This window comes from Dipodomys merriami, unplaced genomic scaffold, assembly GCF_024711535.1.
Source record: "Dipodomys merriami isolate MVZ:Mamm:240054 unplaced genomic scaffold, mDipMer1.0.p SCAF_1, whole genome shotgun sequence".
NCBI lineage: Eukaryota > Metazoa > Chordata > Mammalia > Rodentia > Heteromyidae > Dipodomys > Dipodomys merriami.
The window spans coordinates 38,312,245-38,339,112 of NW_027202270.1; the positions used below are offsets into that span (position 1 = coordinate 38,312,245).

At 36.0% G+C, this 26,868-nt stretch overlaps 1 protein-coding gene across 4 annotated transcripts in view; it reads left to right on the forward strand.

Moving 5' to 3' along the window:
* Positions 1–26,637, forward strand: part of Ccdc141 (coiled-coil domain containing 141) — a 169,436-nt gene extending 142,799 nt beyond the window's left edge. For 3 of the 4 annotated variants that reach the window (XM_070019988.1, XM_070020006.1, XM_070020016.1), the window contains 7 exons: positions 4,505–4,645; positions 5,159–5,353; positions 7,520–7,703; positions 9,847–9,959; positions 14,639–14,755; positions 21,321–22,165; positions 24,297–26,637. In XM_070019988.1, the coding sequence (XP_069876089.1) occupies positions 4,505–4,645; positions 5,159–5,353; positions 7,520–7,703; positions 9,847–9,959; positions 14,639–14,755; positions 21,321–22,165; positions 24,297–24,564 (1,863 nt within the window). In that variant the 3' untranslated portion in view covers positions 24,565–26,637. The remainder of the gene's footprint in view (positions 1–4,504; positions 4,646–5,158; positions 5,354–7,519; positions 7,704–9,846; positions 9,960–14,638; positions 14,756–21,320; positions 22,166–24,296) is intronic. The other variant, XM_070019998.1, reaches the window with a different exon arrangement.
* Positions 26,638–26,868: the final 231 nt, after the last annotated feature.

The window sequence follows — 26,868 nt, forward strand, 5'->3', positions numbered from 1 at the left end:
TTTTTCTCATAGAAGCTTTCAAATAATTACCTCACTCTGAAATGTTCCCAGTATAGCAACATCTTTCCTATGAGAATGTGAGTAGAAAGGACTCAAAATATATACTCCATTTCCTAGACAAGTGTTTCACAAATTCTTTTGTCAATTTGGGTAAATCTGTCATCTGAGTTCCAGAGACAGAAGCTGGATTAGAAGCAATAAATTAGAATACAAGAGTGGTATCATGGTATATTGTAGACAATTAATAAAATTAAAACTGCTTGGCATTACATGGTACTTTGACACTGACAAAATGATCATGAACAACTATCTACTGGTAGATAAGGAGGCAGAAAATATTGTAGAGAGGGAAAAATACCCAGAGAGCTGAAATTTAAAATGATAAATATCATAGCCAGAAAAAATAAATTTAACAAATACTTTATGAAGATAGAACATGCAGAGTAGATAAAATATTTATTAATGAGGCTTATTATCACCTACAGTTTGGAGCAGAGTGATTGTGTTCTTTCTGAGCTCCCCAACTCTGTTGATACAAGACAGGCCTTAAGCTCAGGAAAAAGTGGTATGGTTGCCAAATGGAAGGAAGTCAAGAAAGTCTGAAATCTTTCCAGCACTAAGACTGAATATTCTGGCATTAATATTTGCAGTAAATAATTTAGGATAAAAGTCAAATCTTAGAGTATCTTCATTTCAGATGCAAGCATTCTTGGGAGGTGATAATACTATAGCCTTCTGGTACTGAAAAATGAGTATAAGAGAGCTTTTATGTTGGAATGGGCAAGAAATGAAAATCCTGAAGTAGTCATTAAAAGAAATGAAAATCACCTATTCATTTTGTATTCTTGGTCCTCACCAACTGTGTACCATAAGGAAAGGCTTTCCTTTAAAATGCATTTCCTGGGTTTTAAAATGTCCCATGTCCAGCAAATCAATTGGCCTTGCCAGCAACAGATTTACAAATAAAACTTTCTTGTGAAAGCCACCTTCACCAGCTTAGTCAAAACTAATAATAGCTAGGCAGCCTTTCTCCTTCTGCTTCTTCCAAAGACATTTTCTTCATTTGTAAACCTGAAATGGGGATTACAGCTTGAGGAGAAATTTGGTGAGAATATCATTCTCTTAGTTTTATAAACTGGAACTTTTAAATCTTTTGTTTTTCTATTTAGAGATATGTAAACTGAATCTGTTTATTTCTTGACAATCATGGAGGAGCTCAGCAAGTGGAAAGATAGGAATAAGGAATTATCCCCTACAAAAATGTTCCCCTTAATTTCATTAAGACTTGCAGAAATATCATCTGAATTATAGAAAAATGTAAACATTTCTTCGTAAAATTTGTCATGCCCTCAGCTTCAGATTTTCTTCTTGTGTGTTCTAGTTGACCAGTTGTCTATAGCCATCGCCACCATTCCCCATTGTTGACAAGCTAACTAAAGTTAGAAACAGCTGCCCGAACAATGATAGCACAGCCAAACAACCCTGGCACTTGGTTCCTTTAAAAATATGACCCTAAGTTATGTGGGGATTAGATGGGAAGGTTTCATGCTAGAAAGGTGCAGATGAAATAAATGAAGTATAACTAATTCTTCTTCTTCTTCTTCTTCTTCTTCTTCTTCTTCTTCTTCTTCTTCTTCTTCTTCTTCTTCTTCTTCTTCTTCTTCTTCTTCTCTTTCCTTTTATTCTTATTCATATTCTTGTTTTAGTTGCTGGAGATCATTCTGAATATTGCCTTCCAGTTGTATGTGTCCTAAGTTGAAAAGGCAAAGGCACTGGGAATAGATCTCCAGCGAGACCCACAGAGAAAAGTGCCAGTAATTTTGTTGAGGAAGCTCATGTGTCAAAGGAAGCTGGTCACATTTCAAATACTCATAACGTCATGAACATTCTTTGAACCCATAAGTCATCTTCTGTAGATGTGCACACATTTTGAAACAAACAGAAATACAGTCACACTCACCACTTACCAGTCTTCAATTTCTTAATCTGAAGTGGACTTGAAATCTCATGATTTAAAAGGAAAGCTCAGTATTTGCTCAATTCCTCAGAAAGTTTTCAAGTAGATATTAAACTTTCCTAAAACTAGATAAAATTCAGTAGACATCAGGTTGATGACAGAGTCCCTCTTCATTGTTCTAGATTGAACTTTATAATAATGTCTTGTTTTGTGAGGAAAAATGACATAGAAAGTGTTATATTCCAAAGAGTAAATGTTAGTGATGGGTGTACCCCTCTACTTAAATTTTATATATTTATTTATTTTTGTTTTTTCACAAGACAATCTCACTGTGTAGCCTGGCTGGCCTTAAACTTCAACACTCCTTGCCGAGTATTAGAATTACAATCATGTAACACCACACCCAGCTTAATTTTATTTTCATTTGGGTAAAATATCTACAACATCAAATTTACCATCTAACCTTTTGTGTGCAATTCAGTGGTATTTAGGGCATTCACATTTTTGTCTAATTATTACCACTAGTTGCAAGACTTTATATCATTCTAAACAGAAACTCTATAGTTGTTACACAGTCACATACCATTGATGTTATAGTTTTTTGTTTGTTTGTTTGTTTGTTTGGGTCTGGTCGTGGGGCCTGAACTCTGGGCCTGGGTGCTGTCCTTCAGCTCTTCAGCTCAAGGCTAGCACTCTACCACTTGAGCCACAGCGCCACTTCCAGCTTTTTTCTTTTTGCGTATGTGGTGCTGAGGAATCGAACCCAGGGCCTCTGGCATGCAAGGCAAGCGCTCTACCACTGAGCCACCTTCCCAGCCCTGATGTTATATTTTTAAAAACAAGAATTTCTGGTTTCTTCAGCTATGATATTTATTGCATTTATAGTTGTCAATTACAACTTTTGAGAGAAAAGCTCCTGATTCAGTTAAACTCAGTATATAGCTCCTTTATACTGAAGTGTCATAAAGTTTACCACATCAATGTTTACTTGCTAGAATCTGACACATGTATACTAGCACATCAAATATCTTATAGTGTGAATATTTATTAATTATGCCTTAGAGTGTAAATATTTCATTAGCATATTTATGTAAGTATACCAACTTAATATGATCTTTTGAATATTTTTCTGTCTTCTAGTAGAGAAACAGTTTCAAACTTTAAGGCTCTAGCTCTTTTTACTCCTTAGCATTAGTGATTGATCAATTAAAATATTTTACATAACCTCTGTTCCTGGTTTAGTCTACAGTTTAAAACTAGTGTTCAACAACAACTTCATTTATGTTAGTATGTTAAATAAGTAATACTGGTTAAGTATAAATATATCAGATGCAAAATTTGCTTCAATATAATAATGTTTGTATATACAAGTCAGCTAGGACTTTAAACATGATTGTCTCTAAGAAGTGTAAAATAAAGTCATTATTTTTATTTTTACAATATGCAGACTTTGAAATAAGCATTTTCAGAAAGCATGCATTCTCTAGGGCAGATATATTTTTTCAGCATTATAAGTCTAAAATCTAGCACACGCGTAGCTTTTATTTCCTCTCAAATAATTTGCTTTCTGTTGTTGAAGAGGATTTTAATGTTTTTCTGACTTTTCTTATCATACCTCAAATTCATCAACCATGACATTTTTCCCTCTTGCTGTTGAAAGTCTTCGTGTAGTTAAAGGTTTATGTGTTTTCTGTACTCTCTTTGATGATATTACAAAGAGAAAGTAGCCTGTCGATATGCTTATTCTTTTTGAATACAAAGAAGGTACAGAAAGTGCTGGGTTCATAGAACTGGGCTGCTTAGAATATTAAGACACTGATAAAGCCACATTGTCTGTAAGCCTGTCACAATGTTCACTGTATACTCAAGGTACAGGCTCATGATCTGCTTATTTGCAAGTTAATTTTGCCATGTTGGCAGTCACACTCACTTTGTCTTTTGTATGTTTGTTTTTGAAGTAAAGCTCATCTGAAAATTGTGCATGAAAAATAACGTTTAGGTGGACAAATAACTGCTAGCACTTCTCCCATTAAATCTAACATTGGGTCTTCCCGTTGGATTAAAGGTATAGCCTCACTTTTGCTTCCTTTATGGCTTATATGTTGTTTCATTGATCTCTTCATCATAAATAGCTTCATGGAAACAATACATATATGCAGGATAACCATCACATTAGCATACAAGGGATGGAATTAGTAAGACAAGTGATATCAAATAAATATAAAATAAGAAGACTAGAGTTGGCAAACATCTATATACAATGTGTAGAAGTTTCTTGTTTGGTGGCCAAAGGGAGAGTCTACAGCTATAATCCAAATTTAAAATTATAAAATAAAGTGTATGAAAATTTTAATTACTTGTATTGTATGAGTATATTTAATTCCCATTAAGTCTACTTGGCATATGTGTTTTATATTGAAAAACACTCTGAATACACTTTGAAGATTATAAGTATTTTGAAGTGTTTAGATACTGTGAATTTGTTACAAATGGATATTAATTTCCTCATTTTAAGGAAATCATCTGTTTCTATTTATTAAACTGTAGCTCAAAGAGTCATTCAAAGATATCAAAAAGAAATTCAACAATCTGAAGTTTAATTACACTAAGAAAAATGAAAAAGCTCGAAATCTAAAGGCACTTAAATATCATATTCAACAAGTTGATCTGTATGATGAAAAACTCCAGGTAATGAGAAAGTATTCTACATATATATGTATTTGTGTGTGTGTGTGTGTGTGTGTGTGTGTGTGTGTGTGTAGAGAAAGAGGGAATGTATATTAATCTAGAAAATATATATTCTAACTACACTATATAGATAGATACTGATAATGATATATTAGGTACCCAATATTACTAATCATCTGTTCTTCAACTGAACATCAGAACTTCTGTCTCCTGAGTATAATTAAATACACTTTAATCAACTTTGAGATTCCTATTTTAAGGCTTCCATATTATTCCTTAATTCTTCCTATTATTCCTTAATTCTTCCTATCATATTATTCCTTAATTCTTCCTATTATTCCTTAATTCTTCCTATTATTCTTAATATCTGAAATAAAACATGGGATACAATAAATTTTCTATATGTCCACTTAATCATAATTAGTAAACTCTCAGGAAGATTTTCAAGCTATTCTCTCATTCTTTTACCACTAAAGTTAAAAGTAAAATATTTTTAAACCTCTTTTTGCACAGGCTTTGAGAAAGAAAATGGAAAAAGTTCATAGTAAAACTTGTGATTCTTTCTTAAATTACTCAAGTGATAAAGTTAATGTCCTTCTGGAGACCATGAAGGATTTGCAAAAACAGATGGATGATTTGGACAAAATTGTCACTGACTACAAGATGGCTTTGGACCTGACTGAGCATCTCCAGGAAGTAATAGAAGAGGTACCTTTATGCTGTAATGCTGTTTTGAGAAATCATTTTGCTGCTCTAAAGCAATGCTATATACATATCTGTTTTTGAACTTGTGAAACAGGCTCCTTTTCATGATTGTTTTCTTAGCTAATTTCCTAATGTAGGACCACTGGGCCGAAGGGGATACATAGTGCAAGGTTTTTGTTGATTGACCAAATTGCTCTTCAGAAAACTTTTATTAATTTACTCTTTTTTATGTGTGCTGGTCCTGGGACTGAATTCAGGGCCTGAGTGCAATCCCTGAGATTTTTTTACACAAGGCAAATGCACTCAAGCCACAGCTTCACTTCAGACATTTTTTTGGTAGTTAATTGGAGATCAAAGTCTCACAGACTTTCTTACCCAGGCTGATTTCAAACCTCCATCTTCAGATTTCAGCCTCCTGAGTAGCTAGTATTATGGGTGAAAGCCACGGGCACCCAGCTTTATTCCTTAATTTCTTCTTATCCACAACACATGGGCATTCCAATTTCTACATAATGACTATGACTCAAAATGTTCAACCATTGGGAAATTATGTTCACTGTTGGTTGTCTATTTAAAATATTTACTTCACAGAATGTGAAAATAGTTAGACAATAATTTCTGTGGGTGTAGTTTTTGTTATTGTCAGGAGGATAAATGGTGGTCTCGGTAAAATACACAGTATTTAACAAATTATAGATTTATTTCATCTTCAAATAGGTTTCTGCACTTGAGGTCTTGAGTGTTTTTATTACCCAATCATCTGAGTTAGAATCAATCTTTACTGCTAACACAGTTGAGGCATTAGATTTAATATCACATTAAAGAGGATCAATATGACTCTTCTACATTTAATGTATAGGCGTGCTGAAGCTCCATAGCACATATTTAAACCTAGCTCCTAACAGAGTCATATGGCACTATTGCTCACCCCGCGTAAATGCCCCTGGCCTGTGTCAGACACTCCTTCCATCACAGTCATTTATGTTTTAGTGAGGAACTGTTTCGGTTCTACTTTGTGCTTTGAAAGATGACTATCTTCTATTTTAAAAGGTAAAAAGCTATTCTTTGGATGCTAATTCCTCCATTCATCATCTCAATTTCATCCTTAAATTATTTATTATAGTATTTATTGGAAAGTTTCTATGTATAAAATTTTAATATCAGTGTATTATGCCAAGTTTTGAGTGTTTGGGCTCTTTCCTTTCCATTTAGTTGATATTTGCATTATTTTTAACATCAAATACTTTTATTGGTGATTTTTCCTAAAAGTCTTCAGTTTTCTCTTAGGAATTATATTTTGGACAAACCTAAGAAGGTAGAAGACCAATGACATATCCATACTTGTACTTCCTGTTTATACATATTTCTATGATATATAGAGGGTTGCCTTTGTTATCTAGGTAAAAAAAGTATACGATAATTTTTTGTTTATTGGTTTTGTTGGTCGGCCGTGGGGCTTGAACTCTGGGCTTGGGCGCTGTGCCTCAGCTCTTCAGCTCAAGGCGAGCGCTCTACTGCTTGAGCCACAGTGCCACTTCTGGTTTTCAAGTGGTTTATTGGAGATAAGAGTCTCACGGACTTTCCTGCCCGGGCTGACTTTGAACCATGATCCTCAGATCTCAGCCTCCTGAGTAGCTAGGATTACAGACGTGAGCCACTGGCGCCCGGCTTTGTTTTTGTTTTTGTTGGTCATGGGGCTTGAATTGTGGGCCTGGTGCTGTCCCTGAGCTCTTTCACTCAAGGCTAGTGCTTTGTCACTTTGAACCTCAGCATCACTTCCAGTTTTCTGGTGGTAAACTGGAGATATGAGTCTCACAATTTTCCTGCTTGGGCTAGCTTAGAGCCATGATCCTCAGATCTCAGTCTCCTGAGTAGCTGGGTGTGAGCTACCAGCACCTGACTTATGATCATGTTTTGATTATAAGGTCAGAACCATAGGAATATAAAGCTTGAGGCAATTCAAGTCTGATTTTTTTTTAAATTATTATTAAGATGTCGTACAGAGGGTTACAGTTACATGAGTAAGGCAATGAGTACATTACTTGTGAATCATTGTTACCCTTCCTTTCCTTGTTGTTGTCCCACTATCAAGTCTGATTTTTATCTAGTCAACATAAAGAACGTTGGAAGGCTAACTTCTTTAATCTGCTATATTCCATTTTAATTTAGTGTAATTTTTGGTATGAAGATGCAAGTGCCACAATTGTAAGAGTAGGAAAATATTCTATGGAGTGCAAAACTAAGGAAGCTGTGGAAATTCTCCACCAACAATTCAATAAGTTTATAACACCCTCAGTGCCTCAGCAAGAAGAAAAAATTCAGGAGGTTGCAGATCTTGCTCAGCGGTTGTATGGTAAGATTTTTCTTAAGATATCTCCATTAGACAAATCTATACTGAACTTCATCTAACAGATACCATGGCACAGATACCATGGTCCTCACTGTACTCACAGGCTCAAGATAAAAGCAGGAAAGTGAACAGTAGGGAAGAAATTTAGGCAGTAAGAGTAGCCTCCTGATTTTCAACTACCTGTATCAGCCCTCCTTCTCTATTTGCTTTTCTCCTTTGTTCCTCTTGTACCTCTCCAGGGCTATAAATGCAGATCAATACTCAGTTTATATAGATGGAAATCAATATAATTTCTCCAAAAGTGACATCTTAAAAAGCAAACACTGATTGTCCAATGATAGTTTAAATTGACTGGAGGCTACAGCCCTCTCGTTTCTATAACATTTTAGTTGATGGAGAAATTAATTCTCCTCCATCTTCTCACTCATGTAATAAACAGGAGCGCTCTAATGATCATTGTACAGCTTCTGTACTCCACTCCATGATTAGGAAAGATAATTATTGTTAGCTTAAATGTCCTTCCTCCTAACAGGGAATTCCAGATAAGAAGTGCCTGGCCTGGCCTGGAGTGCTCTAATGAGTAAATTCCACGAATTCTCTGATGTCATTTTAAGAGACCAAAAATAATTCCCAGTGGTCAGGCAAAGGCAGCCTAGAACCAGCAATTTGTGGTTTCACTTGGCTCACTGCTGTGGTCAAATGTATATTTTTGTCTTATATGATGAAGCACTACCTGTGGATAGTCATAAAAATGTTCTGGAAAAATAAGTCTGTACTGTAATACCTAATTATGAAAATATTGGCAATGACCTATTTATGATTTTTCAAGAGAAAAGAACAGAAATATAAAAATACTAACAATTCAAATGGAAAAGTCAATGAAACTAGTAAGATGCCTCCATCTTGCTGCATTTATATATATAAGCATATTGAGCCTTTTGGAGGTACCTTAGTATTGTGGGTATTCACCTATTGTGCTTTTCACACTAACCATCTGTTTATTTGTTTTCTTTACCAACTATCAGTTCCTTAAAGATTAGGGAAGTACAGTAAATTGACTTATTGACTGACTGATTACATGCAGCTTTGACCAAGCACGATAAAAAAAAATCAAAATCAAAGAAATAACAAAGCGAAGTATTTTAATTCCTGAATGTGTATTACACTGTCCAGTTGAGGCAAGATGCTCTCAGTGAGCCTCATGTTTTTGTCAACTGTGTTTAAATCATTGTGTAATTTGCAAAACCTGCCCCAGCTCTTAATTTTGTACAATTCCGCTTTCCAAAAAGTAAACAGTATTTAAAAAAACAAGGTCTTGTTTTGGTGGAAAAGTAATTTCAATTTCTTAGAAAGGAGATGTTTTTATAGTGGGAGTTGGTGGCATCATGGGAAACCTGAATAAAACAATCTCTATGCAGTCTATGCACCATGGTATTTCCTACACAGGTGTCCTTGGAGACCTGTGGATACCAAGTGTCTACTCTATATTTTATACTCTTTATTTTATACCATATTTCAGTGCCTATTCAGTTTCAGAATGTGATAAATATTCACAAACACCCATAACACTTTACCTCCTTTCAATCATACAACAACTTGTATCCTGCTTCATTCTTATTCCTGACTCTTACTACCAGCTGACATACACAGTTACTTATCTGTGGTCTGGTTCACCTCACCAAATTGTAAACTGTGAGAAAAGAAGTCTTGCTATTAGATTACCACAGCATGGCACATACTAAATACTCAAAAAATATTTGATTAATAAATAAGTCATTGAATGAAAGCTGGGTGCTGGTGGCTCACACTTGAAATCATAGCTAGTCAGGAGGCTGAGATCTGAGGATTGAGCTTCAAAGCCAGCCCACACAGACAAACCCAAGAGATACTTATCCAATTAACTATCAAAAAGCCATAAGTAGAGGTGTGGCTCAGGTGACAGATCATCATCCTTGAGCAGAAAAGCTAAGCAAGTGCAGGAAGCCCTGAGTTCAAGCCCCAATATTGGCACACATACACAAAAGAAATTGTTGTATGAATAATATGTTTAAATACAAGAACAGTGTGAATCTTCATCTCTTCAGTAGGAGTTGTATGTAATATTGATTTGGCCTTTAAAAATAGGCTTATCCTTTTTCCTTCCAAGGTTTTGAAGAAGGGCAGAAATATGCTGAGAAGATAGTGGTAAGACACAAAGAGATTCTCGAATCTATTACTGAATTATGTGGGTCTCTCACAGAGCTTGAAGAAAAACTGAAGGTAATTTCTTCTTTCCAGAATATGTATTTTCAAGTGATATAAATAAAAATGTGTTGATCAAATGTCTTCTGGTGCAAAGATGTTCTACTAGAAATTCTCAAGAGACATAATGTGCACATTTGTTTCACAGCATCCTAACATAATTATCTGGGTGTTTGTGATAATTAATTCTGTTTCTTTCTCATCACTGCTGAGAAAAATGTTGCTGGGTATGAGGGCTAAGTACAATTAAGGTGTGTCATTTACGTTTTCATGGATCATCTCCTAACGGATAAATGTACACTATTAAAACCAGAGTAAAGTCTATCTAAAGTTGGTTTATATTTGTGTTCATAAATAATAAATGTGATGCTTTTTCTTCCTCCAAATTGCAGAGAAAATAAATCTGATATGCAAGTATTATATTCATTGATCATTTAATGTCATGGAAATATTAAACTATTATCACCTTCCATGCAATAAAAGAGATAGCTTAAACATAGAGAAAATGTTTATGTCTGTATTGAGGTAAAAATACAGAGACAACATATGTGTTTTGTCTATGACATGTCAACATTTTGTTTGATGAGCACTATTTTTTACAACTGGCTGGATGAAATGGCTATTTAGTGTAAGGGGAATAGCTATATGATTAGGAGCATAGACTGTTTTAGAATATCAGTCAGCACAGGGCTGAGTTTTCTGATGTAGTAAGTGGGTCACCATGTGGCCCTAATGATTGAACATGAAATTATCCAAAATTACTATGATCATTGTTGCTATTGAGGCCTAATAGTGGTCTGGCAGTTCAGAGCAGAACCATATTTATTTTGTAAACCAACCATTGTTGGTTAGTATAAATTTTCATGTCATGAATTTGAATGGCTCTTCCATTCAAAAAATGTGTAAGACTTTAATTCAGAGATATTAAAATTCTAATAGATACATCAAATTGCTTTTCCTAATTTTTAGTCATAATGCCACCAGTAATGTATAATTGAACTATCTATCTTATTTTTTCACAATATTTACCATTTCCTCCTCACTTCAACCTGCTTCTTCCCCTGTTTTCCCATATACGGGCTGAAATCTCTACTTCCTAGGGCTTTTTGTGCTCCATTGTCTGAGCATTCTTTTCATTTCTGCTGCACACCATCAACTTAATGAACTCTTTATAAAGTATTTTCCTTTCCAACTTTTCACCTTCATGGTGATTCTTCCTGAAAAAAAAATCTATTTCCACAAGACTCTTTTTCATTTCCTATTCCTTTACCTCTCTCTGTATCCAGGATTATGCATGCTCTCTCTCTGTGTCTCTCTGTGTCTCTGTCTCTATCTGTCTGTCTGTCTCTGTCTCTGTCTCTCTGTCTCTGTCTCTGTCTCTGTCTCTGTCTCTGTCTCTGTCTCTGTCTCTGTCTCTCTCTCTCTCTCTGTCTCTGTCTCTGTCTCTGTCTCTGTCTCTCTCTCTCTCTCTCTCTCTCTCTCTCTCTCTCTCTCAACTATCATTTATAATCTCCTTTGGACATGTCAGGATTCCTCTATACACTCACATAGATTACTTTCATATACAAAGTTCTGCTTTTATCACTTCACATTCAGAGCGCCTCAATATAAACTGCATTGCTAGGTTAGGAAAGTTCAGACTCTCCTCATCTTCCCCTGTTCTGAAACTGCTCAGACTTTCCTCATCTTCCCCTGTTCTGAAACTGCTCAGACTTTCCTCATCTTCCCCTGTTCTGAAACTGCTCAGACTCTCCTCATCTTCCCCTGTTCTGAAACTGCTCAAACTCTCCCCATCTTCCCCTGTTCTGAAACTGCCATGCTGCTCTTTTCATCTTAGGTTTCCGGCTCCCTGGGCTGCTCCACATTCACTGCTGACTCCTACTTCTAAGCCTTTACCTCAACCATATGACTTCTCTCTCTTTTCCTCCCTCTGGTGGTATCAGGGTGTGAATTTAGAGCCTCACTATTGCTAAGCTGGCTTGATAGCTTGGCTGCACTCTACCACTTGAGCCATGCCTCCAATTGGTTTTTTACTGGAGATAGAGTCTCGGATTAGTCTGCCAGACAGACCTCAAATCAAGATCTCAGCCTTCTGAGTTGCTAGTACTATAGGTATGAGCCACCAATGGCCCAGTTTAAAAATCATAGCATCTCTAAGACCCAAATCAAAATACCATTCTCTCTATCAATCTTCCTACTTGCTTCTGTGCTCATCTGTCATATCACTTGTGTTCTTTCCTAACTGTCTTCTGCTGTCTTAGCTGCAATAACAAGTACCATAGGGCAGATAGCTTCTAGGCCACAGAATTTTTTTCATAGTTCTGGGAGGCTGAGAAATTCAAGAACAAACACGGGCATATTTGGTGTCCAGTGAGCACCCACTTCTTCATGGACTAGAATCTTCTTGTGGAAGGAGGAAAAGAGTGTCTCTCAGATCTTGCTGACAAGGGCACTAATCCCATTCATGAAGTCTCCACCTCTTCCTATCACCTTCCAAAAACCCTCCCCTTAATACAATCACTTTGGGGTGATGGTTTTAACATATTTAGATCATCACAATTATCACCTGTAGCAACTATTATATCCCAATCACCTGCTTAATTATACACATGAAAATCCTCTGGCTTTTTCTCAATTTAGTGTCCCATAGGACAATAACACTATATTTTGCCTTAACGATTTTTTTTTTTCAGAAAGGATTTTGTCACCTGAAATAAAAACCCAAAGAATTAGAAAAAAGAATAATCATTGAGTAGTTTGAAAAGGTGTGATTGGAGAACATGGATCTAGACATGAGAAGAACCTCTCTGGCAAGAAAAGAGGACATCAATATTGTTCTTATGAGTTAGAGCCTTAACAAAAGCTCATCAATGAATAACATGATAACACTTAACATATCTCTGTAGGAAAGCCATGAATGTCCAGTTCCCTTATTTTTCAGATAGTATTATATCTCTCTTTTGCAGGGGTTTTTAGAAAGTAGACCCTAGCCAAGTGTCAATGACTCACATCTATAATCCTGAATACTTGGGTGGCTGAGATTAGAAGATGATGATTCAAAGCCAGCCTAAGGAGAAAATTTTTCAAGACCCCTTTAATCAATAGCTCAGTACAATGTTGTCTGCCTCTCATTCTAGCTACACAAGAGACTGAGATCAGGAGACTCATGGTTCCAGGACAGTTTAGGCAGAAAAATCTGTGAGACTCTATCTTAAGGAAAAGTGGGTGTGGTGCTGCAAGCCTTTCATCCTAGCTACCAAAATAGGCAAATTATGGTCTGTACACACATATGGGCACAGAGAGAGATGCTATCTGAAAAATAACTAATTTTAAAAAGCTTGCAAATATGGCTCAGCAGTAGAGTGTTCGCCTAGCAAGCTGGAGGCCCTGAGTTCAAACCCCAGTACTACTGCTACTACTACTAACAATAATAATAATAATAGTAATAAGTGGACTGAGGAATTCATCAAGACTAAAATAGTGATAAAAATCATTTCTGATTGTACAGATTTGATATTTTGAAAGAACACACATACAAATATATGCACATATATACAACTTGCAGTGATTTCTGAATAGCCTTCAGATTCAGATAAGACAAAGGTCGTTTTCCTTGTTTTAAGAGTGAAGGGACTGGTCAAAAGAGGGCCAACATGCTTTACTTGGGGATCTACATTCAGCATAGCTGGATTGGAATTTGAACTAGGATCTAATTCAAAACCTATCCTGCTTTCCACAACAGCTGCCATTGTGGAATTAAACAGCAAGTGTGTACTAGGACAGAGTGACTCATCCTGTAATAGAAACCATCCTAGTTTTTGAGTTGATATGAAAAGCTAAATCTCCTCTGGAAGATCTGCTTGAATTCTATGAGAAAGCATAGTATGTGTGTACTTTGGTGCCTAGGTTTGTCCCCTTAAGCCCACCGAATGGCTGTGATCCACATGGAACAGGAAATCTGTTGTAGATGAAATCATCATCTTAAGCTGGTGTGTTCCACTACTTAGGGCACCAGTGGCTCTGTTTACCTTCACAAAATCTTCTTGTTTTACATGCTGGCTCTGGAACAGCTTGCAAAATCTTCACTACTTACATGACTGAAATGCAAAAACAAGATAATATCATCCCCATGAATTATCTGTGTTTTCAACTGTTATTCTTCTCTACTATACGCAATGATATTTCCTTCTTCAAGAGTCTCCCAAACAATTTGGGTGTGTAGATTTTCTTGATTTATCCTTTCTAGCCTCATAGTCACTCCTCAGACTCTCCTTTAATGGGTTTAAGTACCCTGTACAGTGTTTTCTTCCTCTAGAGAATGTCCAAGCATGCACTTCTTTTTTGTACATTTTTTATTGTAAAAATGCTGTACAAAGGGGTTACAGTTACATGAGCAAGGTAATGAGTACATTTCCTATTAGCATTATTGCCTTCTCCTTACTTCTTTCCCTGGTGGTCCTTTGAGCAATTGGTTTTTATTGGCAATGGACTGTATCAAAGCGGTGAGGCAGAAGGAGAACTATAAGCTTGGAGGGATAATTTTGCAAGCCACATAATGGGAGTGCATCAGTCTCTTGTGGAATACATTTGCTGAAATGTTGCAAGTGGCTTATGTTTCTCTTCCAAGTGTTTGGTATATGGCATTGTTCCTTCCAACTCTCCTGGCCCAAGATCTCACTAACTGTTGGTTTGGTCAGCAGGGAAGCGTTCTAAATATGAATCCAAACTTGGAGAATTTCCATGACAATTGCATTGACCTACTAAAGGAACCAGCAAGACATAAGCAGATAATATTTAAAGAAGAAAGGAACAAGGTAAAGAAAAATAATCTCAGCTGATCATCTCATTGATTCTGTGATTAGTCATTATGTATTAACAACAGTAAATTGAAGCTTTTTCATCTGTTCAGATTCAATCTCCCAGTATATATTTAATGTGTGTTTCCTCATGCCTGACATCTATCTACTGCTACTTCTTATGTTTTTACTCTTTCCCTTTGAGTCTCTTTTCTTGAATACTACAGCACTTCACAATGGCAAGGGGGTATCCACATATATATATATATATATATATATATATATATATATATATATATTTTATCCTAATCACTTCTATTTCTCCCATCTCTAGTTACCTTGTTCTTTGTACATTTATAACTCAATGCAAATTCATATTTTATTTCTCCCTTACAATACTGCTCAAGGGGAAGATAGTTGTTTTGTCATTTTACATTACCAACAAAAAAGTCTTAGTATACAACTACATTGTCTTTTTCTTCCATAGAGCTGTAGATAATGTTTCTAGATACATGTGCTTTAATATAGGCACAATTTAAATACAAATACTGAAGTATTTAGATAAAATTTCAAATTACTTTAGAATCTAGGCATTTATATATAAATTAAAACAGCAAAACCTACAAACATTGAAAATGCAAATTTACTATGTTTTCAATGTATTATTAAAATCATGACATCCTTTGGGATTTTTATTATAAGTTATTTACTCTCTGTTTATAGCTGCCAATCATTTGTGCTTACCTCCACTTTGCCAATTTACCTGTTCCCAGTATTTCTTTCCTTAAAGAAGAGGAAACTCAACATGATTCTTAAAAGTCCAACATTAGTAAAATGCATCTCTGTGACACAGGAGTTAAACACACGGACACAAACATATAAAACAAATGAAAAAATTCTCTCCTCCCATGTTGCAATTATTTTGTAGACTAAGATTTCTTTTTGCTTGCAGGAAGTATATTGTTCTTTTAACTTGTTTATAGGTCTTTTTGCATAGACTAGATATACATCAAAATCCAGTACAATTATGCCACCACTTAGATAACAAATACCATTAAGAACACTGCCTTTACTTGAACCACTTAAACCTTAGGTTCTCTCTGAGTACAAGAAAAACAGTCCAGCCCTGATTGTCTTCTTTGATTTAAATCTTGCACCAAGTGATGTAAATGAAATTGCTCAGAGTTGCTCAATCTCACCCATTTTGTTTAAAGAATTCTCTTCTGAGGGTGGGGAAGTTGCTGTTCTGTGTCTGGTACAATAGCCCCACTGTCCCCTTCTGCAGTGACAAGAAAAATCCATAGAGTCAACAGTCCCAGTTATCTACATCAGATCACACCTTAACTGAGAACAAACAATAAATGCTAGCAAGTTTACAATATTTCTAAACATTTAAAATCTAGTGTCATACTATTAACTAAAAATCTGCACATTTTCACACAGTATAAAACAGGCACGCCAGGCACCAGTGGCTCATGCCTGTAATCCTAGCTATTCAATAGGCTGAGATCTGAGGATCACAGTTCAAAGCCTGCCTGGGCAGGAAAGTCCGTGAAACCCTTTTCTCCAATAAACCACTCAGAAAACAGAAGTGGCAATGTGGCTCAAGTGGTACAGGGCTAGTCTTGAGCTAGAGAGCTGAGGGACAGCGCTCAGGCCCAGTGTTCAAGCCCCACAACCAACTAACTAAATAAATAAAATAGGCACATGTGAGAAAAATTCAGAAATAAATACTTCTGTCAAAGCAAATACACTTATTTATGTTTACTGTTTTCTCTTGTTTTTAATTATTTCTTTTTTTTTCTTTTTTTAAGTAAGTTTTTTCTTGTGAAAATACCATACAGAGGGGTTACAGTTATATGAGCAAGATAATGAGTACATTTCTTATCAAGCATTGTTGCCTCCTCCTTTGTTTTTCCCCTACCATCTCTTCCCTCCCACCTCCTCAACTACACTCCCCACCACACCTAAATTGTAAAGTTCGTTTTTCAACATAGTGTCTTGTACATCTCATTGTTACAATGGGTCCACCTGTATCCCTATTTAAACGTTTGTTTTTTCCCTTCCCCTCCCCAAATTATACCGACATCAAATACAGTGAAAATAGGAGTTATACTGTGGGGGAGGAACATACAAAGCAACAAAAAAAATCACATGGTACCTTATAAATGCATTAGAAACAATAGCAAGAAAGAAAAAACCACTTGTGTCCCTACCTTGTGGTTCATTTCGCATAACTTCATCTTATCTGGTCATATGTACCTAGCTTTTGACAAAGCAAACCTGATTCCTTTAAGTAAACTAGCAAGATTTGCTTTCACTAAAAATAACTTTTATTTGCATGTAAATTAAAAGGTGTAATAGATGACCAGTTATTTAAAATAAAAATGGAAGTCATCAGCTACAGCTGTCAACATTTCTCTGGCTAGCATCATTTCATATACGCATCTTGGTGTAAGTAGAACAGACAGCATAATGAAAGGGTAGTAGTAATCTTCACTCTTAGGCAGCTCAATCACATTAATCCTCTACACACATACACACTCACATGCACATACTCACACACACCTACAAACAGGTTAGATGTAATGGTTCTTCAAAACCCCCTGTGAGCAGATAAGCAGTGCCAAGTAAAATCTTGTCCCGGAATTACTGCATTCAATTCTAATAACCTTAGAAGGTGTACTCTTTCTCAGAAAATTGAGTTGAAAAGAAGACATACTAACCATTATAAGAAGATACCTCAGGAATTGTCACCCAGAGATGATAAATGCAATTACTGCATTTTCTGACCCCAAAATATAGTCAATGCAACATTAGACAAATTCAGACAATGTAACACAGTACCGCTAACAGATTAGTGCTGCTGTTTTATCTCCCAAGTGGTGCGAGAGCTAAATCCACAGTAATATCTGAAAATTCCAAAGGTTAAATGAAAGCACAGAGTATTAACAGACTTACCTACAGTCCTGGAACTATTTGGAGGAAGATGAGAGCTTCTGATAGGAGCACATAGGGATGCCGAATTTTAGTACTAGGCAGGATTTAACAATCATCTGGTTTTAAAAAAAATCTCATTTTTTAGCTATGGTAAATAATGCTGCAATAAACATTTTACAGTTGAGGAAAATGAAGGCAAAAGAGAGTAATCACCTTGCCTTCCAAAAAAAATTACAGAAAGTAACATCATAACTGTGCAGGCAGTTCTGATTTTTAGCCAGATACCTTTTCCACAAATCAAAGGGGGTCTCCAAGAAACTAGTACAATAAATGAACTGTTCGGTAGTGATATTATAGATTTCGATGCCAGCCTTTCTCCTCTGTCTATTCATCTGATCACATGAGTATTACTAATGTATTACTCATGGGTATACTTTTGTACCAACCAATTTAGCAAAGTGTTCTTTCAAGGAGCACAGCCCTAGGCCCTCCAGCATCTGGATCCTGCAGCAGATGGGGAAGGTGACATGGAGATATTTGCCTTGGTACAGTTAGGAGGGAACACAACATTCTTCTACCACCTTTCTATTCCCTTCTCTTCATCCTTCTACCCTCCAAATGCTCAAGCCCTTTCTTAGCTGCCAAAGCCCATGGTCTTGTCCAGGAGCACTTTTTATAAATGAACCCCTATGAACACCATCTTTCTTTGTTTTTATCTCACTTTCATTAAATCCTGATCCTGCTAAAGTAAGATTGTCTGTAGTGAAGATACTTTGCAAGATAAAGTGTTATGGTATTCTATTAAGTTTGCCACAGGAGAGCTTCCCCACTCAATCTACTTTGGGGATTGATCCTGCCTACTGAGGTGGGTCAACATGAATATGATTATGCATTGCTGGTGGCAGCAAGGGTTGAAAATCCAAGTGATTATTTCCATCAATGAAAATTAAAGTTCAGATATTACAATAGAGATAAAACCTGAGCCTATCAATTTAAGGTTAATTAAAAGTCAGTTCATCACTAGATATGAAAGTAGGTGAGATCTTTCAGGAGAAAAGTATGTGGAGAAGATGAGAGAATTTAGAGACATGACTTTTGGCCATTCATGTTTAGAAAGTAGGAAAAGTAAATGGAACCAGCAGGAAAAAGCAATGAAGGCTGTAACAGAACACATTTAGAGCTGAGTTATGTTTGGTAAATTACAGCAGAGTCCCAGCTATTTTACCAGAACTCATCAGACAGATATAAAAATATCACGTCTGTACTGAAAAGTATCTCCAATAAACCACTAGAAAACCACAAGTGGCTCTGTGGCTCAAGCAGTAGAGCACTCGCCCTGAGCTGAAGAGCACAGGGACAGCACCCAAGCCCAGAGTTCAAGTCCCACAACCAACAAAAAAAATCATAAATGACATAAAAAATGGTATCCTTATTTGCACTTTAAAATAAAGGTATAAATCCCAAAAGCCAAATTAATTTACTTAGAAAAAACAATCTACATTAAACTGATCTGACTTTGCTTGTTATATGATAAGCACATCCCTGGTATCTCTTTTGAGATAAGTGGGGAAGTAGGAAGTAAATGAGTCCTGCTATGTATGAGTCTTTAGTTTATCAATGTCAACTTGGAAGATAAGTGTGTCTTAAGGAGACAAGTAGGTCTTTATTCTAAAGGCAGCAGTACAAAACACCTTTATCAATGCATTAATAGAGGAGATAGGAAATTTTAGTTGACTAGTAGCTCAGTATGAATCAATGATCCCATGTGGTTCTTAAAAAGTTAAAACAAGAAAGAACTGTTACACTTTAGTAAATATATATATATATATATATATATATATACACACACACACACACACACACACACACACACACATACCCACACATATGTCAAGGAAATGGGACTCTACAAAGCAAATCAACTCTAGACTTAAATTAGTAGAATAAAATACTTATGATGAAGTTGAAATACTTCCATAAAAATATTTGAGAAATCATTTTTTCCTCTAATTGTTAATAGAAATTATCTGGTAGCATTATCTTCTGTGAAAGTTAGCTTTTTATTTCAGTAGTTACAAGAAGTACAAAAAATAACATTTCCTTCTTGCATTTAACACTAACTGAAAGATAAAACAGGCAAGAATCAATAACCAATAAATGTTGGATTGGAGATCAGAGTTTAGACTTTCCTAGTGGGGTCCTTGAAACTCCATGCCTGATGCAGATAGACTGGCCTACTCAGATACTTTGGTTCACAGCCAGGTAATCATAGATTTCCCCTGTAGGGACTTTTATGACACAGAGCTAAACAGAGCACAACCATTTAGTGGAAGACAAATATAAAACAGAGGGCCTTAAGGAGATGGAGCTAAGTAAAAATGTGCCCAGAATGCTAGTAGAAGGCACAATCTGTAGATATAAGAGAAACAGGTTATGATAGATAAGATTCTTCCAGCTTAAACATTCATTTGAGTTTATGTCAGGAGTAACATATGAGCCTCTTCTTAAGATACAGATTGATATTGATGAAGGCAAAGAAACCAGGGCAGTTCAGACAGAAGACATGCAGAGAAGTGAGAGGAAAGGGTTCCTTCTTGTGTCTTAGTGAGCTTTCTTGTCAAAACAGCATTGCATGTGATCACTCCATTAATAAAAACTCTCTCTGACCAGGCTATGAAACCTACAACTGCATGTAGTGTGTCTACTTGTATTCTATATCATCCTTCCATTGCCTAGCATGCTACCTAGTATCTACTAGGTACCCAATAAAAAGTTTTCCAGTGAAAGACTAAATCTAAAGACTTGAAGAAAATAAAACTAGTTATTAATAATGGTTTTCTCTACTCCCTTTGTATGATTGCTTAAAGATAATAATAATAATAATAATAATAATAATAATAATAATAACAAGAAGAAGAAGAGGAGGAGAAGGAGGAGGAGGAGGAGGAGCAGGAAGAGTTTTTACCTGTAATAGTCAAGCTCATAGAGGCAGACAGGATGGTGGTTGTCAGGGACTGGAGGGGAGGGAGAATAGAGAATTATTGTTCACTGTGTGCTAAGTTTCACCTTTGGAAGAGGAAAGGAGCTAGAGAAGGATGGTGGTGATAGTAATACAACCGAGTGAATGTTCTAAATGCCATTCAACTATGTAGTTGGAAATGAGGAAAATGTGAAGCTTTATGTGATGCATTTTTTGCCACAATTCAAAATCAAAGGGTGGCTTTCTTGAGAGAGAAGAAGGGTTATTCTGGAAGGAGCTGAAGTTTCTAATATTTAGCAACCATGTATTCACATAGAGTGGGGACAAACAAGACTAAAGTGGAATTTTCAGGTGAGAAAATTATAAGTTGAAAGACTTGGATCCAGTCTAGCCCTTTCAGTGAAGATGCAAACTGGGATTTCTCCCTCTTAGTTTACAAGGCCTATCAGTTTTGGTTTGCAACAGGAGGGCACATTAATTACTCTTAGTTTTGTAATAATATTGATCCCTGGTTATACAAAAAAGCGCTTATGCCAGCCCTGTTAAGAGGAAACTCCCTGTAGGTTTACTCAAGTTGCCCTCTTGTGATGAATTTCATTATCCTCGGAACCTCAGAACAGAAATATGTCTCATTAATGAAGCTCTGGCTTTCCTCCTTTGAAGGTGCCAATTCAGGAGGCAGCTATCTTGGCTGTCAATGGAACAGGGGAAGATGACGATCCACAGGACCCAGCGCAGCTATCTTCTGCCAAAGAGGGCGATGTTCCCAGCACGCTCCTGATAGAAGACATGCCATCAGAAGAATCTGAGTGTGTCTCACCTGACGACATCTCCTTACCTCCACTCCCAGGAAGCCCAAAGTCCCCCCTGACACCCCCCGACATGGAGATAGAAGACCCTCCCAGCTCCGCCGCTCTCGCCGTTCACATCAGCAGCTATAAGATGCAGATAGGAACCGCAGAGGAGGCTCAGGAACCGGTTCTTCCACCACCTATTGCTTTTGCGGATGGGTGCAATGATAAGAGAGACACATGTTCCAGTCATGTTGAGAGGCCCTACCCTCAAACCAAAGCTGAGCCACCATCAGCTTCTGGAAGAGTTCAGAAAAAGAGTACTGTGTTACACAACATCTGTACTAAACATCCAGAGAGCATGCCGAGTGACGTGCATGACAGCGCTTTCCAACGGCACCCCCAGGCTCAGGGACGCTTGCTAGAAACCCAGGAGAAAATGCATGCTGATGATGTTACTAAAACCCAAGATAGGCTGCATGCTTCCCCTGACGTGTTCCAAGGCCTTGGTTTTCAGTCAGACACCAGCCAGGGCCAAAACAGACAAACGAGTCCCCAAGAAGAAATGAAAAGCACATCTCCAAAGAACAGTGTGATCAGCCTAGCTGGCCAGGCACCTCATTTCTCCAGGCTCCTGTCCAATGTAACTGTCATGGAAGGTGCTCCAGTGACTTTGGAAGTTGAAGTAACAGGATTTCCAGAGCCTACACTGACATGGTGGGTAGCTTATAATGATAAGCCATAAACAGGAACATAAGTAAGGACTGAGAACATCATTCTGCGCATACTAACCTAAAAGTTTAGGGCTGGCTGGCTAACATTCTATGGTACCACAACTCTGTATGATTCGATCTCAGATCAAACCTCAGCACTCTCTTTGATAGTAGTATTGTTTACCTTGCATAAAGAAAACTAACCATCTAAAATAATAAACCAACTTAGGTTCTGCTTGCTTTTGTTCTTTTGGTTTAATATTCCCAGTTTCTAAAGATTAGGGCCTGGAATATTTTATTGTTTATTTCTACATTAACATGGAATGTTCTTAGTTTAACACACTCTGGAATTTTTAAAAATTAAGAATTTAGATTTTTTTATTTTATGTACTCATTTTATCTTTGTCCTCTTTCCAACAGAAACACATATGCTACCTTTGTAATATTTGCTTTTTGTTGTAGGTTTTTTAAAATAAATTTATTCAATGTGAGAGGTGAAATAGAAATATTTCTTTCACATTTATAGGTAATAAATCCATTTTTCTAAGAAGACATAATAGCTGAGCTGTGAATAATGTCATTTTACTCTGAAGCCATCATTATAATTGTTAGCCTGTTGGTAATACTAAATGGTAGATTACAGGTTTTGAAACACCTGGTGTTGTTATTAGCTAAAGTAGCTATGAGTTTCTCACTATGTGGTTACTTTTGAATCTTTTGGAACTTCTTAATTTAAGTAAATTTTTTGAGGACAAAATAACAGCTATATGACAGATAATTTATATTTATAAATAAAGATAAGTAAACTAGCCTTTACTTATCAAACTATCTCAACAGGCATTAAATCAACTGTGTCAGTCATTGTGTGGGTTCATGGCTGGTAGTGAATGTGAGCCAGTCACCAAAAGAACTAGAAAAAGTTTGGTATCTCAAATTAGTTATAGAAACCATATTTGTGTATATTGCATTCATTTATGTTCTTTGTTTTGCTTTATTTTTCCAAGTGCATGGTGGTTTTATAAATCAAGAATTTTGCATCCATGAATTCAAAGAAGTACCTAATTCATTATTAAATATTAGTTTATCCCAAAGAAAAATGTTGTGTGAAGTATTTCTTGGCTTAGTCCACATAAATACAGTGCTAATATAGCATATATGACTAAAGAACCATTGAAACATATATGTTAGAGAACATTTAAAAGCTGTAAAAAATATGTTGCCAACAGATCTTTAACAGATTTGGTCAATTAACAATTGACAATGGCTATCAATGAGCCATGTATTTGTGGGGCAAAAAATGCAAACTTATTTAGGCAATGGTATGAAAAGATTATTCAGTTTTCCATCCATCTTTATGTGTAGGAACATGTATATACACTATCAAGGATCTAGATTACACAAAAGAAAACAATTATTTCCTTTGTTAGAAGATCCAGGTAAGTATCCGTGCTCACAGAAAACATTTAGAAATATGTCATTATTGCTACAGATCTAATTGTATATAAATACCTTTCGTAATGAGAAGTGGTCATCATCTTCTGATGAAATCAATTCATAAGACTTACATAAATGAGTTTATTTAACCAAGAAACAATGTATAAGTATGTTCTTTTAGCACAGCATATTGTAATGCTTTATGGATCTGGTGCTATGGGTAAGAAGGGGAAATGAGTCTCATTTCAGTCCAGATTCCAGGATGGAATCAGAGCAATGGCCCCATGGCTACAGGATGGTGAAAGCAGGCCAGATATGATGGCACTGTTTTCTAGCCCAGGTAATGATTATCATGAGCCAATGGCGACTGAGTATAACCAGATGGCCAACTTTTAAAATTACAGCTTGACAGCTGAACTTTCATGTGTAATATTACAATTGCTAAGTGTTGCTAACATATTTAACTTTTCAAAATCAAAGGAACTCAATTGAAGTAACCAATCAAAGTAACTCTCTGGCTACCAGTTGCCAACCTATGCTTGGAAGGTAAACCACCTCACTGGAAACTGTGGCTGCTACAAAATTCTTGCTACTGTTAGAGAATATTACAGTATGAATGAGTCTAATAAGCAATAGTCATGAACTTTGAAGTGATGTGGATAAATAATGATCTGACTTTAAAAACTGACTCTCTGCTTTAGGTACAAGAAGGGCCAGAAATTGTCTACAGATGGGCACTTGCAGGTTTTACACAAGGAGGCAAAGCACTCGGTATTCATTCCAAAGGTATGCAAGGCAGACGAAGGCCTCTATGTGGCTCAGGCACAAAACTCCAGTGGGACTCTGTCCTCCAATATCAGCCTCCATGTGACAGGTAACCTCAGGCCACCAATCACAAGAATAAACTGGATTATGCTGTGTTTCATCTATGTTAGCGTGACCCTAATGTACTGGTTACTCACCCAGTAACTGCGGGATTGACATCCTGGACTTTGTTTTTATGAGCCTAAAGGACACTAGAATGATTTTATGACACCTTCACTACCTGGCCATTTTGTTTGTTTGGCTAATATTACTGCTAGATGAAGTAATATATTTTGCTTAGTGTTTAATGTATTGAGGAATGTGAATAAGTTATGTGCAGTGAATAAAAATACATTTTGTAGAAAGATGCATTCAATATACTATGCAAAAGATTTGTATGCTGTTTATTCTCTCTTAAAAATAATGTATATATTCACATAGCATACAGAAATTAGCTAATTTTAAAATTATATCACTTTAGATATTGCTTTAATATTGCTATTAAAATATATTGCTTTGTAGGGCATATCAGTAGAAATGTTGAAGTTGTGACTTTCAGTATTCCATTAGCCATTCTTTAATTTTGTTTTTTTAATGTACTGATCTTATTTACTACAATGCATCCTATGTTGTTTCTATATAAACTACATTGTGGAGTGTGAGGATGTCACTATAAATATCCTTTCTCATGCTGATCTCCTGGGTTTGACACTGGAAGATATATGTGATGTCAACTTTAAATGGAGTTGCAATCTTCTCTTAGTTGTGTGTGTCAAATAGCAAGATGGAACACACTGTGCAGGAATAGACCAACGTTATACCTATCATTCCATTGATCTGTGAAAGTCATCCATGTATACAGTTTCAATCAAGTCCCCCTTCTTCTAATCTTGATTCTGCTGCTGATCACTTTTATAGCCTATGGTAAGGCATTTCTCTGCCTCAGTTTCCCATCTAGAAAATGGGTTCATTGTCTACCTCATGGGCAATTGAGAGTTTTTAGTCTTTCAATGATACGAAAAACGGAAAACATTCATGAAAGACTAAAGATAATGATACTATTTCATACAATTTATCATCCCATTGGACTGCTGTCCATTATTTCTCTTTTTTTTATTGTGAAAATACTGTACAGAGGGGTTACAATTACATGGGCAAGATAATGAGTACATTTCTTATCAAGCATTGTAGCCTCCTCCTTTGTTTCCCCTTCCCATCATTATTTCTCTTTCAAATGTTGTTTCTTGCTGATATAAAGTTTCCAACTTATCCCCTTGGGAGGAAATATTTTTGTGGATTGGAGTTTAAATTTCATTCCAACTTCTGAAAAGTGCATCCTTTTTAAAGACGATATTAAACTCAGGAAGATACACTTAGCAAGTTATAGAACAAAAGTATGTATTATAAGATGAATTTTAGCCTTTTAAAAATAATTATCACTGCAGTGTTGACAAATGTTCTATGCCTTTCTGAAATGCATTATTCAGAAAGGAAGATCATCTTTTTGGTTACTTTAAAGATAAGAAGCAGCTGTTTTAAATTTTAAACATAGTCTGTCAGACTAGGGCAAAATCTTAAGTTGAAAGAATAATTTATTACAGATTTTCGAAGAAGGGAAGGAATTAATTATGTTGCTGAAAGACTGTCTACAAATAATCAAAATATTTAAATGTGATATATTCTAGTTGATATTAAAATATTACTAAATGTTTATCTGGGTATGTGAAATGTCTAATCAAGTAAATTTCTGGCATGTTCTTTCTTGTGCTGCATATTCAATTTAATTAAAAAAATAAAACATTATTTTTTCCAAATTTGGCACATGCCTATTAAAAACTTACATACACAGTATATTATGGATCTCGTATTCTGTTTAACACTACTATCAGTTTGGTCTAATTTCAAGTATTTTTTTTATCTTGCTTAGCTGCTATAGCCCAGGTAGAAATTAAAGAGTGAAAGCTATTTATATCCAAACAGGTAAGCAGGACAAGGTAACAAATCCCCTTCCATACTATTCATACTGTCTCTCCTATTACTTCGTTGAGATTTTCCTTCCAATTTTAGGAGATTGGTTGTATTTATGGTTTGGGATTGGTAGAACATGTGAATTGCTGGTTTTCTATACCTTTTGTGTTTCAGTTAATGTCACTACTTTGGGGATGTTCATCATGACCTATGACCAAGTAAGACTGGTAAAATGTCCCATACATGAATGTATATATAAATAAAACTCAAATGTACAGTATACCTAGGCTATTCATTGGTTATTCACACCATAGTGAAGAAGGATAAGTTAAATTCTTCTAATTATATTTTAATTTCATAGAAAATGCATGATTTCTCTTGTTGGCAAGAATTCTATCTTGATCAAAGAATTCTTATAGACAAACTAGTTAAAAAGGTAATAGCTTGCCAGGCACTGGTGGCTCATGCCCATTAGCCTAGCTACTCAGGATGCTGAGATAT